This window comes from Meles meles, chromosome 7, assembly GCF_922984935.1.
Source record: "Meles meles chromosome 7, mMelMel3.1 paternal haplotype, whole genome shotgun sequence".
In the NCBI taxonomy this organism is placed as follows: Eukaryota; Metazoa; Chordata; class Mammalia; order Carnivora; family Mustelidae; genus Meles; species Meles meles.
In genome coordinates, this window is record NC_060072.1 from 2,611,848 (window position 1) to 2,626,451 (window position 14,604).

General features: G+C 52.7%; 1 protein-coding gene across 2 annotated transcripts in view; it reads right to left on the minus strand.

Annotated features, from left to right (window-relative positions):
* TBC1D22A (TBC1 domain family member 22A) overlaps positions 1 to 14,604 on the minus strand; it is a 298,612-nt gene that overhangs the window by 24,229 nt on the left and 259,779 nt on the right. For both annotated transcript variants that reach the window (XM_046013568.1, XM_046013567.1), the window contains one exon: positions 5,417 to 5,512. In XM_046013568.1, the coding sequence (XP_045869524.1) occupies positions 5,417 to 5,512 (96 nt within the window). The remainder of the gene's footprint in view (positions 1 to 5,416; positions 5,513 to 14,604) is intronic.

Here is a 14,604-nt window from a genome sequence, read left to right on the forward strand (position 1 = left end):
ATGCAGAGGGGACAGTCCGCAGTGTCCCCTACATACTGCTGGCTACTGACCACAGACATCTATAGCATGTTGAGATGAGGATTCTTTTAATTCGATGTGAGGACAAAGTTGTTTTTTCACTATTAAATGCAGGAAAAGCTACTACTGTTCATAAGAAATCGTGAGACTAATGCCACCGGCTGACGGCTAGGACGTTCCACCAGCAGCGAGCAGTAGCGTTCGTGCGGCAGACGAGGCTCGCGAGGGGCCTGGCCACAGGGCTGACCCTTGGCTGGCATCCGGAACATGGTCCTGAGGTGATCCCCCATGGGAAAGCTGGGGCTCCGTGCCAGCCCCCGGCCACGGCTGGTACAGCATTACAGTACGCACCAGCTTTGCTTCTGGAATCTACCATCTCAGTGACCTGGGGGCACTGAAAACCCTGGGCTCTCAGTGTCTTCCGGGCTTCCCAGGGCAGAGACGAGGCTCCGCTCTGCGTGGCTCCCGTGGGGAGGGCACAAGGAGCCTGCAGCCCGCTCCCCTCACTCTCCTCCTGGGCACCTTCCCCCGAAAGACCCAGCTGCACATCTCTGCCATGTCGTGGTGACAGACCGTGGCCATGAGTCGGACCCTACCCGAGGCTCATGAGCCCTTCTAAGGGAGCCCTGTACTCGTGGGGCCCTGACACCAAAGGATTTGTCAAGAGCAGACCAGTTCAGAATTCCTGGGAAAAACTTCTTCAGGGAATATTTTTATTTAATCTATTAATAGGTTGAATCTGCTGCTCCTTTAGCAAGGATATTGGTATTTCTATTGTTAAGCAGAATTAGATTCTAATTTCACTCTTATAGGTGCTGCCTTTCATATTAATAAATGCAGAATTCCTCTACTCAACCCAGGCTGACGTTCCTGCCTTCCCGGGTCAGGCGCTGGGCCGGGGCCGAGGGGCACGGAGAGCAGGGCCGGGACGGGCCCTCACCGCACAGCGTTGCACACGGTCAGCTCGGCGTGCAGACAGACACACAGAACAGACAGAGGTCAGTAATAATCCAGAGTGAGACGGGCCGACAGGAGGGAAGCGCCCAGGCAGGCGGCTCTGAGCAACACAGGCCCGTTCTTCATTTCCCTTTCTAAGTCCCAGGGCACATGGCAACAGGTTCTTAGAACGTTTGAGAGAACTCACTGGAAAGACGGGTTCTGACCTCAGAACTGTATTTAAAGGTAAGACTTTTAAAAACGTTGGAACTTATCGAAAAATTATGGGTCCGGTCAAGGGTTGTCTTTTTTCCTTCATCTTGTGGTAATTCTGGCATTTTCTATGCTCCCTAAATCTCTGCACTCTGCCTTCCCAAAACCCAGGAGGACAGCTGTTTGCACCCGCGTGTCTGGGTCTGTGGTAAAGGCCGCCTGCTCCACTGACATCTGTGTGTGGCTTCTACGTGAGATTTTTTTTTTTTTTAAGATATTTATTTGTCAGAGAGAGCGAGCGAGCGCACAAGCAGAGGGAGTGGCAGGCAGAGGGAGAAGCAGACTCCCTGCCGAGCAAGGAGCCTGACGCGGGACTCCATCCCAGGACCCTGGGATCACGACCTGAGCTGAAGGCAGACGCTTAACAACTGAGCCCCCCAGGCATCCAAGATGTTCTTAGTTCTTACACGCACCCCATTTCCTGACCCTTCATTTATGTGTACTAAGCCTTTACCACCTTGATCACACGCAGACTTTATTTTTCCGTAGCTAACTTCTTGAGTTAAAGGGTTAGTGTGTTTTTAATGTTTTAACATAATAAAAGTTCGTTGGCTGAGAGTCTGTGTTCATCACCTCTCGTGTGTGTTTGGTTTTTTTTTTGGTAAGGTTTATTTGGGGTGGGGGGAGGGGGGTAAGGCTTATTTATTTATTATGTGAGAGAGCGAGCCAGTGAGGATGAGTGGGGGGAAGGGCAGAGGGGTCACCTCAAGCCGACTTCACCCCGAGCACAGAGCCTGACATGGGGCTCGATCCCCCAGCCCTGAGATCACAACCAGGGCCAAAACCAAGTCAGACCCTCAGCCGCCCGTGCCCCCAGGTGCACCACGTCCCACATGCTCCTAAAAGCCACTCTATGTTTCCGGGGTCACTTTCTTCTTGCGCGGCCTCCGCAACCCCTACGTGCCCGATTATTCCGTTTCAACTTCGTTAGCATCTCGCCGGAAAGGGTTACACTCACCGAATACAGCCCGTGTCACTCCAGCTTTCCAGACCTGGACATTTACGGCTGAGCTCAGAAGATCCGTTCTGCAAATGTTCCACAGAGACGTGGAAGACGCGACCGCGGTCTGCACAGCTCTCACCGCCCAGGGTTCTCGGGCCGCCCCGGCCTCTGCATCTAGACTCGCAGTAACCTCCCTCTGCTCCCGATCAGACCCACCGGGTCTCCCCCTGCACTTGCTTCATCTGAGTCTGTCTCATACGGTTCTGAATTCAAGTCTAAGCTACAGACAGAACAGCACACAGATCAAGGCCTCAGTGAAGGGCCCTGTGCCCAAGCTCCCAGAAGCTTCCGCCCCACCATGAAGCCCAGAGGCACCGCTTGGACCACATGTGACATCATTCCCCCGCCCTGCTCTGTCGAACATCTCCTCCTCGTGGCCCCACGGGAATCCTGCCAGCCCTGATTCCCTCCAGTGCATGCCCCTGCCCGTGGCCGCCCCTCCCCCGGCATGTGGTAAGGCCCCTAGGTCCTGGCTGCTGTCCCCTGAGTCTGTTCCCCCGACCCCTCCCTCAGGGCTCCCTGCCCCAGAGTCCTTCTGCAGCTACGTCCCGGGCCCCTTCCCCATGCGTGCTGCTGTCGAAACACCGTGTTAGGTGTTAGGAAAGGTCAGGAGTCCTCCCTGGCTCTGTCCTTCTCAGGCTGTCTCCCGACTGACACCCTACCCTGGCGCCCATCCCCGGGGCCCCTGCACGCTCGGCGCGGGCCTCACTCACCTCCTCCCAGCTGCAGAGCAGGCTGTCCTCCGCGGGGCCCTGTCCTGGCTCCCTGCCCTGCTCTATGCCTCTGTGGCAGGCCCCTGCCCCAGCCCGACGGCCCCCTGTCCCGGGCCCAGCACTGTCACCCCCCGCCAGCCCACACACATCGGGGGAACAGAGTCTGGGGACAGTCTGCACAGAGCCTGGCCCAGAGGGAGGGCTCCGAGGGCTGCGCTGGACCGGCCCGGGAGAGCCTCCGAAGCCAAGGTGCACCGCCTGCCCGAGTTCAGGGAAACCGAACGCAGCAGGCAGAGCCCATCGCCCCTGCCCCGGCACCCACCGCAGGCCCCAGTGGACACCAGGGGAGCCTCCCTGCTTCTGGGAAGCCGCTCTCCTCGGGAAGGGATTCTGCTGCTATGAAAATGACGTAAAACAACGCTGTTTCCCAAGGGGCACGTTACAGGTGTGCAGAGTGAGCGTGGGGGCCTCTAAAGCCTCGTGCCGGGTACGTTCTCCTGCTGGAGACTTGGGGTCTTGGTCTCAGTCACGTGGGCTGTCCTTCCTGGGTGCATTCGCTGTCCTAAACATGATTCCTCCACACTCACCAGGACGCCAAAGGCTCTTTAATTTCTGTTTTCCTGTGTCCTCTCCCACTTACTTCAGTCCTCGGCAACTCACTGCCACCTCCCTCCCAGCAGCTCGTCCAACCCCGTGACACTGACGCCCCGGGTCCTCCCTGCGCTCTGCACGGGCTCCGCTCATCCCCGGCCCCGCGAATCGCAAGCTCGGGAGCGGGACCTGAGAAGGCGGGCAGCCCGCTCCGGGCCGTCCCCCGCGCGAACCCCCACTAGCACCGGGCCACGTCTACAGCCAGCGCCACGCGGGGCTCCGGGAAGCACTGGGAAAACGCGGCGCCCTGAGGATCCACGGGACTTGGCAACGCATCTTCCAGGCCACCAGGAACGCTGCCTCGGGGGGGTCACCTGCCACGTGGCAGAGCCCCAGGCCGCCCCCTCAAAGGGCTCTTGTGTGAAGCGTGGGAAGACAGGAGGCCCCACCGGGCACGGGGCCAACCTCCCCCGACCTCACCCAGGTCCTCATCTGCAGGGCTGTTCCCACCCGAGGTCCCCCAGCCCAGGGGTGACAGCTCCGCACCAGCCCCTTTATGGCACTTCACACTCACGAGCACAAGCTGCCTGGCACCCTCCCCGTGACCCGGGAAGGGCATCCTGGTGGCGCTGTCCTCGTCTGGGGAGCAGGGGAAGAAATGGCGGCAGAGTGGCAAAGCCCTCTTTGTGAGGGGCTCATTTGTTATGAGTCTCTCCCCCCAACAGGGACTCAAGGGCCATTTCCCAGGCACATGGGGCTCAGGCTGCCAAGGGTCGGGGCTCAAGAGTGACCCCTGGGGCAGTGACAAGCCTCCCACTTCAGCACGTTCTCACGCACCCCCACGGTCACGAACTCCTGTTACCCCGCGTTCTGCCTCACCCCCACCCCAAGGCGGAGCCCAGGAGGGAGGCGACGGGAATCCCACACGGGGTCATTGGGGGAGAACCCCGGTCTCCTCGTATCATCTGTCCCCCAGGAGACGCTCAGGGAGTCAGCGCAAGCACAGGGGCGCGTGCGGGCCGGGGTCACAGCATGGCTGGCCGCTGTGCCCCAGGGAAGCTGTGCCCTTCTCCCTCAGAGAAGCAGCCGGGCTCTCCACGGGCCAGCCCGCGGCTCAGCCGGCACTCCTACCCCAAACCTCCCACAAGCAGCCAGGGTGCCGCAAGGCCAAGCAGACTGCCCAGAGCCTCATTGTGACCCCAGACATAGGGCCTCCTAGTTGTCCCTGACCTAAAAGCCAAGGGTCTCAAGGAGGTAAAGTGGCCAGAGAGTGTCCCTAGCCAGGTGGGGCGGAGCCCGGGGTCCCTGGTTCCCACCGTTGATGCTCCCTTCCGTGTACGCGAGAGCCCCATCTTCCCAGGTCACCAGCAGAAGGGCTGAGACATCTGGGGGCCCCGTGGAGAGCACCCTGTGAAGGGGTCAACACCCCCATAGTACTCAGGCCACACTGGAGGCACACTTGTGGGGGAGGGGCTGGGGACTCAGCCCCCAAGGAGACCCTTAGTTGAGCACAGAGCTGACGAGTCACTGAGGGAAGTGCCCAGAGTGGCTAACTGACACGCCCGAGTCACACAGCTGCCAAGGGGCAATCTGCTCAGGGCGCAGCACCTCCCTTCACACAACGCAGCCTGCAGCCGCCCCTCGGGGCCGGACTGTGGAGGACACATGCCTGCAGCCGCCCCTCGGGGCCGGGATGTCGAGGACACACTTGGGCTCAGGAAGCACCTGTGGGAGGCTGGGAAGGTGCGTCTGGCTCGGGTGGCCGCACTTGCCAACAGCAAGAGGTCAGTGTCACGACTCAGACAGCCCCAGAACGACAGTGTCGTGAACCTCCCCCAGGAGAAAAGCAAGTGCAGGGCCTTTCGAGAAGGCACTTACTTACCTGGAAATCCCTCTCCTCTAGAATTTCCTTCCTCCATCTCACCAGAAAAGCCGCGCAGACATACAGGTGGAAATGAGAGAAGCCATCGGGTTCAGACTGCAGGAGAGAACACAGGGGACATGAGTATACCCACACGTCCCCGCAGCCACCGGTGGCCAGCTTTCCCCGCCAGGCAGAGCCCCCGGGGAGCTCAGACAGGGCAAAGCCCACGTGACTTGCTCACTTTTCCTTCTCTCTCTCCTTCACATCGGTACAGGCTCCTGACGAAGAGGAGGTGACGGGCTGTCTGTCCCGCCCTCCCGCACGGGTGACGGCCAGCCATAACAGAAGGCAGACCGACGAGCCCGCATTCTGGGCCAGGACCCAGGGAGGACACCTGCCCACCGGGGCCGGGTCACCGGCCGGGGCTCAACTCCGGTCCTGGCTCCCAGAGGACGCCCCCAGGGAAATGAAGCCACCTGGAACCGTGGAACCGGTGGGGCGGGGAGGAGGCTCCTCGCCGGGCGACTGTCCCTCCCGCAGCGGTTCCGCTCGCCCCTCTTCGGGGCACCCCCTCCTCCCGTGCTGGCCCTAGCTCAGGCATGCACTCCCAGCTTCTGAAACTGTGTTCTCAAATCTCAGCTCGTCCCGTTCCTCTTACAACACAACTGAGGTACAGACCAACAACCAAAGATCGCTCAAAAGACAGAATCACAGTGAACCACAAGCTTCTAATCTTTCAGGAAAGCTACCAAGTAAGCCACGGTTCAAAGGAGTAAATCACAGAATGCAGAGAAAGGGTGTGGCCATGCTGGTGGCGCAGAGCTGGGAGGAAGGGAGGACAGACAGACGCTGCGGCCCGGTGGGACTTCATCTCGCAGCCCTGGGCTGCGGACGGTGTAGGCGCGCCCCTGCCCTACACCCCCTCACCTCGCAGGGACCGCGGCTCTGCACGCCTCAGCCCCAGTAACCACCTGGGCTTTGCCCTGAGTCTTTCCGGCGGACAGTAACACAGAGCAGGGCAGGACACACGCCCTGACTCACTAGTTCTTACTACGGCAGCTTCCAGAACTCCCTCAGATGCTCTCCCTGCATCAACGGAGCTGATAAGGTCATTTCCCTCTCGTCTGTTCCTGTGATGAGTGACATCAGCATACTCGGTTCCTTAGGCTCCCTAACGTCAGGCCAACCTTGCATTCCCGGATAAACTTAGTCTGGCCACAACGTATTCTGTTTCTTCACCCCAGCTAGGTCCCGTTCGCTCATGTGTCATTTAGAGGATTTCCACGTCTACCCTGAGACTGGCCCCCTGTTGTCCTTTCCTGAACCGCCCCTGTCCAGCTGAAGCGTGAAGACTGTGCCTGCCTCCTTCTCTGCTTCCACGCTCAGAGTCCGTACCAGACCGGGACATCGCCCCACGCCGTGCTTGCTAGGAATCCCCTGGAGAACATGCCAGGCCTGCCGCTTTCCCGGTGGAAAGATGTGGATCCCTGACTCAAGTTCCAACTCCTCAGACTCTTTCAACATTCTTGAAAATTTTTCTTTCTCTAAGAATTTGTCATCTAAGTTTTCAAATCTGTTCATAATAACCCATTTTTCTTGACACCCTGCTGCACGCATAGCCGCATCCTACTGGAGTCTGAGGAATGAATGCGCTTGTGTGTGCCTTTCCTCACCACCGTCCTCAACGGTGCCCAAGACTAATTTTGTCCGTGTTTCCCAAGAACCAGCTTCTGGGTCCCTGTCCGACCCGCCACTCTTCCGTACTTCCTCCACCTCTCCTGTTGCCCTCGGCACGGCCTTCCCCTCCCGGCACGCCCTCCTGTGCTGCGGACACTGTACGGACGCTAACATACACGGGCGCAGAATGACTTTGAGTTATGTTTAAATCACCCGGTCCTTTCTCGAACGTGAGATGGACGATGATTAGCTCGTTCGTGTCCGGCTCTTCCTCATCTCCGACACAAGCAAGCACCTGAGGCTACGCACTGTCTTCTAGGAGCCCCACGTCCGCTACGTTCCACAGCTGAATGATGTCCTTACTATCCTTCAGTACTAAGAATTTTCTGCCTTATTTTATGATTTACTTGTTTGAACCACAACTTACTTATTAGCATGTTTTTAAAAAATCTATAAACAGCGCTCGCCTCGGCAGCATATATTAAAAATCTATAAACATGTGGCTCATGCTTACCTCGTTTCGACTTCTGAGCTTTTTTTGGTTACTGGCTTATAACTCAGTTATGTCGCAAGAGCATGTGATTTAGGGGCGCCTGGACGGCACAGTCGGTTTGCATCTGACTCTTCGTGTCAGCTCAGACTGTGATCCCAGGGTCACAGGATGGAGCCTGAGTCCGACTGAGATCCTCCTCTCTCTCTCTCTGCACGCCCCGTGCTCCTCCTTCCCCCCACGGTGAGCTCACTCGCGCCTCTCTCAAATAAGTAATCTTTAAAGAGAGAATGTTAGTTACATGATGAGGATTCTTTTATTTTGGATTTAGTTTGGGGAGTGGAAAACAAGTAGCTTCCACAAACGCCCCACAAGGCAGCACATTCACAGATCAAAAGCACAGCGGGGGCCTGGTTTGAGCCCAGCTCTGCCCCTTACTAGCTGTGTCGTCAAACAAAGTATCGGGCCTCCCCCTGCCTCTGTTCCTCATCTGTGAAATATTATGAAGATAAAGTAAATGAAACAACATAAATACTTAGGATAATGCTGGAGCGCAGTAAACAGTAAGTAAATGCCAGCTACTATCACCAGGTGTGTGTTAAGAGTATGTATTCGAGACTTCTTGGATACAATATCCCATATGTGTCCATTCGGGAAATTTAATCAATAACGCTGCTCAGGTCTCCTATAAATTCTTGCTGACTTCGTCACCTCGTGAGCTATCAGTAACACAAATGTGTTAAAATCCCATTACAACAGCGGACCTGATTTCTCCTTATAGTTCTACCAATCTTTGATATATTTGGAAACTGCGTTATTAGATGCATACACGTTTTAAATTATTTTGCCTTCCTGGTGTGCTGATCAATATCAGTGCGTGTGATTCCCCGTATCAGGTGATGCTTTCGCCTCAAAGTCTTCCAGGAGGGGCAGGGGTGTTGCAGGACCATAACCACTTACCAGCTTTCGTCGGGTTCATTTATTTGAAGCAGCTCTCGTTGAGCCGTAACTGACAAACAACACATTTACATACTGAAAGTACATAATTGCTAGGTTTTGATGTACGCCCAGACCTGTGAAACCACCGTCGCAATCAAGAGAACGCACCTATCCATCACCCGCAAGTTTCCCCAGGCCCGTCTGTGCGCTCTCCCCCACAAGCCCCTAGTCCCCAGGCAATCACTGATCTACTTTTGTCACAACAACAGTTCACACTTCCTATACCTTTTCTTTTTATGATTTTGTTTATTTATTTGACAGAGAGAGAACACAAGCAGGGGGAGTAGCAGGCAGAGGGAGAGGGAGAAGCAGACTCTTCTGCTGAGCAGGGAGCCCTGAAGCGGGGCTCGATCCCAGGACCCTGAGATCATGACCTGAGCCGAAGGTAGATGCCAAGCCACCTGAGCCACCCAGGCGCCCCGGACACTTCCTACACTTCTGTGCAGAGAGACCCGTCCGGCACGTGCTTTGTGTCCAGGTACCATGACTCAGCACTATTGCCGTGAGACTCAGCCATGTCACTACGAGGCCACTGCCTGTGACTGCTCAGTAATGTGCCATGAATACCTGTGACAGCTTGTTCGCCAGAGCTGTCTGCCTGTCGACAGACAACGAGTGGCTTCCGGTGTGGGGCCACCACAAACTCGGCTGCCGTGCACGTCGTGTACCAGACTTCCTACGAGTATATGCCTTCACTTCGCTTCCGCGGCTGCCGAGGAGCAGACGGCTGGATCCCACGGACGTGTTTTGACTCTGGAGACCCTGCCAGACTGTTGGGTGAGCGTCTGCACCACTGGACATTCCCACCAGGAGCAGGCGGAGTCCCGGTTCGGTCACCCCATTGTCGATGTATGAAATGGTCAGTATTTTTAAAATGAGCCCTCCTCAGAGGCGAGCCTAGGATCTCACTATGGGTGTTAATTTACATATTTACACTTCTCTAACGACCAACATCTCGAATGTTCTTATTTGACGTCCTTGGTGGAGTGTCTCTCCAGCTTTTTCCCCTGAGCTGTTTGTTTCTCACTGCGGAGCCAGGAGCGACTTTCTGTGCACTCTACATACAAGCCTTTGATCAGCTGCGTGCTTTACAAACACTTCTGTCTACAACTTGTCTTTTATCCTCTTGACATTGACTCTTGAAGAGCATGAATTTTCAAGTTTGATGAAGTTCAGTCTATTCCTTTCCTCTTTCATGGATCCTGCTTTCCGTGTCATTTCTCAGAAATCTTCGCCTAACCTAAGGGCATAAAGGCTTTCTTCTGGAATAGTTTCAAAGCTTTACATTTAGTTCTGCGATACATTTTGAGTTACGTTATACCAAAAAAATGTTCTAAGAAAATGTCGTACATTTTGTCTATGGTGTAGGGTAGGGGTTGAAGTTCCTTGGTTTAAAAACATGGATATCAAAAAAAAAAAAAAAAACATGGATATCTAACTTTTCTCGTGATTTGTTGAAAAGACCACCCTTTCTCCACGGAGTTAGTAATTAGGTAGCGTTAGTCCCCTATTTTCGCTCTTATCAAAGTTGATTTGTCTATCCTAAGTATTCTGCATTTCCATGAAAACTTTAGAGCCAGTTTGTCAATTCCTCCAAGAAGCTTCCTGGGATTTTACTGGAACTGCATTGAATGTGTAAATCAATTTGGGGAATCATATCTCAATGACACGGAGTGTCCTGACTCACGAACACAGTACAGCGTACCACTGACTTAGCTCTTCGTTAACTATTTCTAACAATGCTTCATAGTTTTCAACAGTTATGTTGCATCTTTTGTTAGATATGCCCAAAGCAGCTTATATTTTTGTAACTATTAAAAATAGTGTTTTGGAGCTCCAATGGCGCAATCGGTTAGCATGCGGTACTTACAAAAATAGTGTTTTGAACAAAAATAAACTTAAAGTCAATTAAAGACTAAACGTGAGACCTGAAACCATAAAATTCCTGGGGCGGGGGGCGGGGAACATAGGCAGTAATCTCTTTGGCATCAGCCATAAAAACATTTTTCTGGACGTGTCTCCTCTGGCATGGGAAACAAAAGCAAAATTAAACTATTGAGACTACACCAAAATACAAAGCCTGTGCACACCTAAGGAAACCCACATAAAACAAAAAGGCAGCCTTACCAAATGGAAGAAGGTATTTGCAAACGGCACATCGGATAAGAGGTTAATATCTAAAATATATAAAGAACTTATACATCTCAACACCAAAAACAAAAATAACCCAAGTAAAAATGTTCAAGGCAACTGAATAGACATTTCTCCAAAGAAGACACACAGATGGCCAACGGACACATGAAAAGATGCCCCACATCACTCATCATCAGGGACTTGCAAATCCAAACCACAGTGAGAGACCACCTCACACCTGTCAGAGTGGCTAAATCAGAAACACGAGAACAACAAGTGCTGGCAAGGATACGGAGAAAAAGGAACCCTCACACACTGCTGATAGGAACGCAAACCAGTGCAGCCACTGTGGGAAACAGCACGGAGGCTCCTCAGGAAGTAAAAACAGAACTAGTCTGTGATCCAGTAATGCACTAAACAAAGAAAACAGAAACTAGCTCAAAAGAGATACACGCGCCCAGTGTTTCCTGCGGTATTATTTACAATAACCCAGATCCGGAAGCAGCCCAAGTGCCCACCAAGAAATGAAGGGATAGGTGGCGCCTGGGTGGCTCAGTGGGTTAAGCCGCTGCCTTCGGCTCAGGTCATGATCCCAGGGTCCTGGGATCGAGCCCCGCATCGGGCTCTCTGCTCAGCAGGGAACCTGCTTCCCTTCCTCTCTCTCTGCCTGCCTCTCTGCCTGCTTGTGATCTCTGTCAAACAAATAAATAAAATCTTAAAAAAAAAGAAATGAAGGGATAAAGATGTGGTGTATATATGGAACAGAATGTTCCTCAGCCATAAAACAGAATGAGATCTTGCCACGTGCAACAACACGGATGGGCCTAGAGGGCATACGCTGAGTGAAATAACTCGGGAGAAAGACGTTATATGATTTTACTCATGTGGAATTCAAACAACAAAACAAAGAAAGAAGAAAGAGAGAGAGAAAAACAGACTTCAAATGCAGGGAACTGGAGGTTGCCGGAGGGACGGCAGGTGGGAGGAGGGGTGAAGTAAAGGGACAAGGCGCACACGTGTCGCGACGAGCGCTGAGACATGTACAGAACAGTGGAAACACGCTGCGCACCTGAAACGCATGTGACGTTAGGTTAACCGTGCCTGAACTGAAAGACACTAAGTTAACTTTAAAAATGAAAATGGGGGGCACCTGGGTGGCTCAGTGGGTTGAAGCCTCTGCCTTCGGCTCAGGTCATAATCCCAGGATCCTGGGATCAAGCCCCATATCGGGCTCTCTGCTCGGCGGGGAGCCTGCTTCCCCCTCTATCTCTTCCTCTCTCTCTGCCTGCCTCTCTGCCTACTTGTGATCTCTCTCTGTCGAATAAATAAATAAAATCTTCAAAAAAATAAAAATGAAAATGGTGGTTTCAAAATTTTCATTTCTGACTGTCCCTGGTTGTCGGGATGGATACAACTTACCTGATGTGTTTTTCTCATCCTTTGCTAGTTCTCTTTGTCATTATGTTTGTCTCATAACTGGTACAATGTTGGATTTTAAAAACTCCAGACACGGTCCCTGTGGAGCTGAGCTCCTGCTAACAGATTCCGGAGTCATTCAGAGTCATCTGCATCTTCTCACTTTTAAATTTATAGTTATTCCACTTCTTTTATTATTTTATTTTTTATATTATTTTATATTATTTGTCTTCCTTGTCTACAGCTGGACTGATGTACTTTTCCCCTTATTCTACAGCCCCAGCGAGTCTGGAGGTTACTGAATTGTTTCTTTTATTTTAATAGTTACTCTGCAAACGTCAACGTGCATACTAACTTAGGGTCTTGAGTAATCACGATCTTCATTACCTCCGCAAACAACACAGAAGTCAGGCGTATTTTCATTCCAGGCACAGCAAAGACATACACAGATCTTGGGTTCCCTGGTGAAAAGCTAATACTGGCCTTGGTCAATATGAGTTCTATCTTGATGTTTTTAACATCACAAACACAGACATTCTTCTCACTGTTTCAGATGTAGTTACTCGTAACTTCATCTTTTCCTGATTGTTTCTTCTTGCACCGAGACTTTCCTTCTGAAGTCATTCTCCTTCTTGAAACGGAACCTTTAGCAGCTCCTTCCATGAGCGGGTCTTTCAGTAGTAAACGCTCTCTGTTTTTTTGTCTAAAAATGTCTTCACGTCCTTCTCTTTCCTGGAAGGTAGTTTTGCCGGATACACGATGCCAGATTGGCTCTCGTTTCTGAAGAAGTTACCGCACCGTCTTCCAGTCTCTGCCGTATAATGCTACGTCTGCCTGACCTCCCGTCACAGGAAACCCAGCTTTTCCTTCTGCCTGCTTTCCAGGAACTTGGTGCTGGTGTCTGGCCCCTTCCCTATACTGTTTGTCTGACCAGAGATCTCCCGGGCACCCTGAGTCCTTGGAGTAAGCTGCCCCCATCAATCTGGAAGACATCATCACGTGTCCCTCTGCACTCTCTTTCACGTCTCAGAATTTGGGGTGGGTAAAGTTGAGCTCTTTTCTCTATTCCCCTTTTCACCAGGCTGTCTCCCTGGACAAGGTACTTTCTGGGAGTCTCCCTCCTAGATCCTTAGTCAGCTCTCCAATGTGTCACACCACAATTCCAGGGCCACGAGAGCATCCAGTAAATTCGACCCCGGCTCTTTCCTCGCACCTGCCTTGGAAACTGTGACGGGTCCCCTTCCCTTGTGCTCCTTTCCTTGACTTAAACCCAGTGAGCTTACTGTCTAGCCTGTCTCTGAGAACCCTACGATCTGCAGTCTTCGTAGGTCTCTCTCCAGTTTGTTTTCTCTGCTGATTCTTGCCCCTCGTGGCCTGCTACCTTGTTCCGCAATGGGGTTCCCCTTTTGGAGCTTATGTTACTTGGAACTTTATCTGTTGGAATTTTTTGAAGCTTGCATCAAAAATGATTTTCTTCGGGAGAAAAAAACCGTGTTTACTTCTACCTGAACCTAAGGGCACTATGACCACACACTACTTCCAACTAAATTTTCAGCTTGAAATTTTTTAGGACAAATAGGTCATGGAAATTAGGGCTCCAAACCCTTATAAATGCAGGACTATGGTGGCCTCGCTGAGAGGTTTTCTTTCCTTTTCCTTAAACTTCCATGGCCAAACCCAAGAAAGGCAAACACCAGCACCCACTGAGTCTCGGAACGGTGCCCTGGGGTTCTTCTCCCCACCGTGGCTCACTGCAACCCAGGGGCAGATCCTAGAGAGGAACCGGCAGATTCCCCTGGGTGGACACCTGCTTTGGTGTTGCCCCCTTATCGCTCTAGACTTATATTTTCTCATTATTTCCGGCCAGTGACAGCATCCTTTCCTTTGCAGTTCCGTTTTTAAACATTACAGCAGCGTCCTTCGGTGTACTCTGTGACACGGGCACAAAAGGCTCTGCCCTATTCACTTTCTCTAAATCAACGTTAACTATTTTTTTTAAAGATTTTATTTATTTGACAGAGAGATCACAAGTAGGCGGAGAGGCAGGCAGAGAGAGAGAGAAAGAGGGAAGCAGGCCCCCTGCTGAGCAGAGAGCCTGATGCGGGGCTCGATCCCAGGACCCTGAGATCACGACCTGAGCCGAAGGCAGCGGCTTAACCCACTGAGCCCCCCAGGCGCCCCATCAACATTAACTATTAACATTTAAAACATCTGTGTTGGAACTGTAGCCACTAACAATTCAAACCTGGCGAAACGCCGCTAAGACGTCCGTAACACCAACCCCACTGATCTCCTGGCCCGTCCTCAGGCCCCCAGCCCACCTGCACACTGAGGGCAGGGCGCCCTCTCTGACTAAATGGACGCCTGACTCGTCACAGTGTCACTTCTAAAGGTCCATTGCCTCTAGGATAACGTCCAAACTATTAACATGACACAATCCTCTGCCAAAAGGGACCCGGCCCCACCCCCTTATCGGACACTGGGCCCTCTC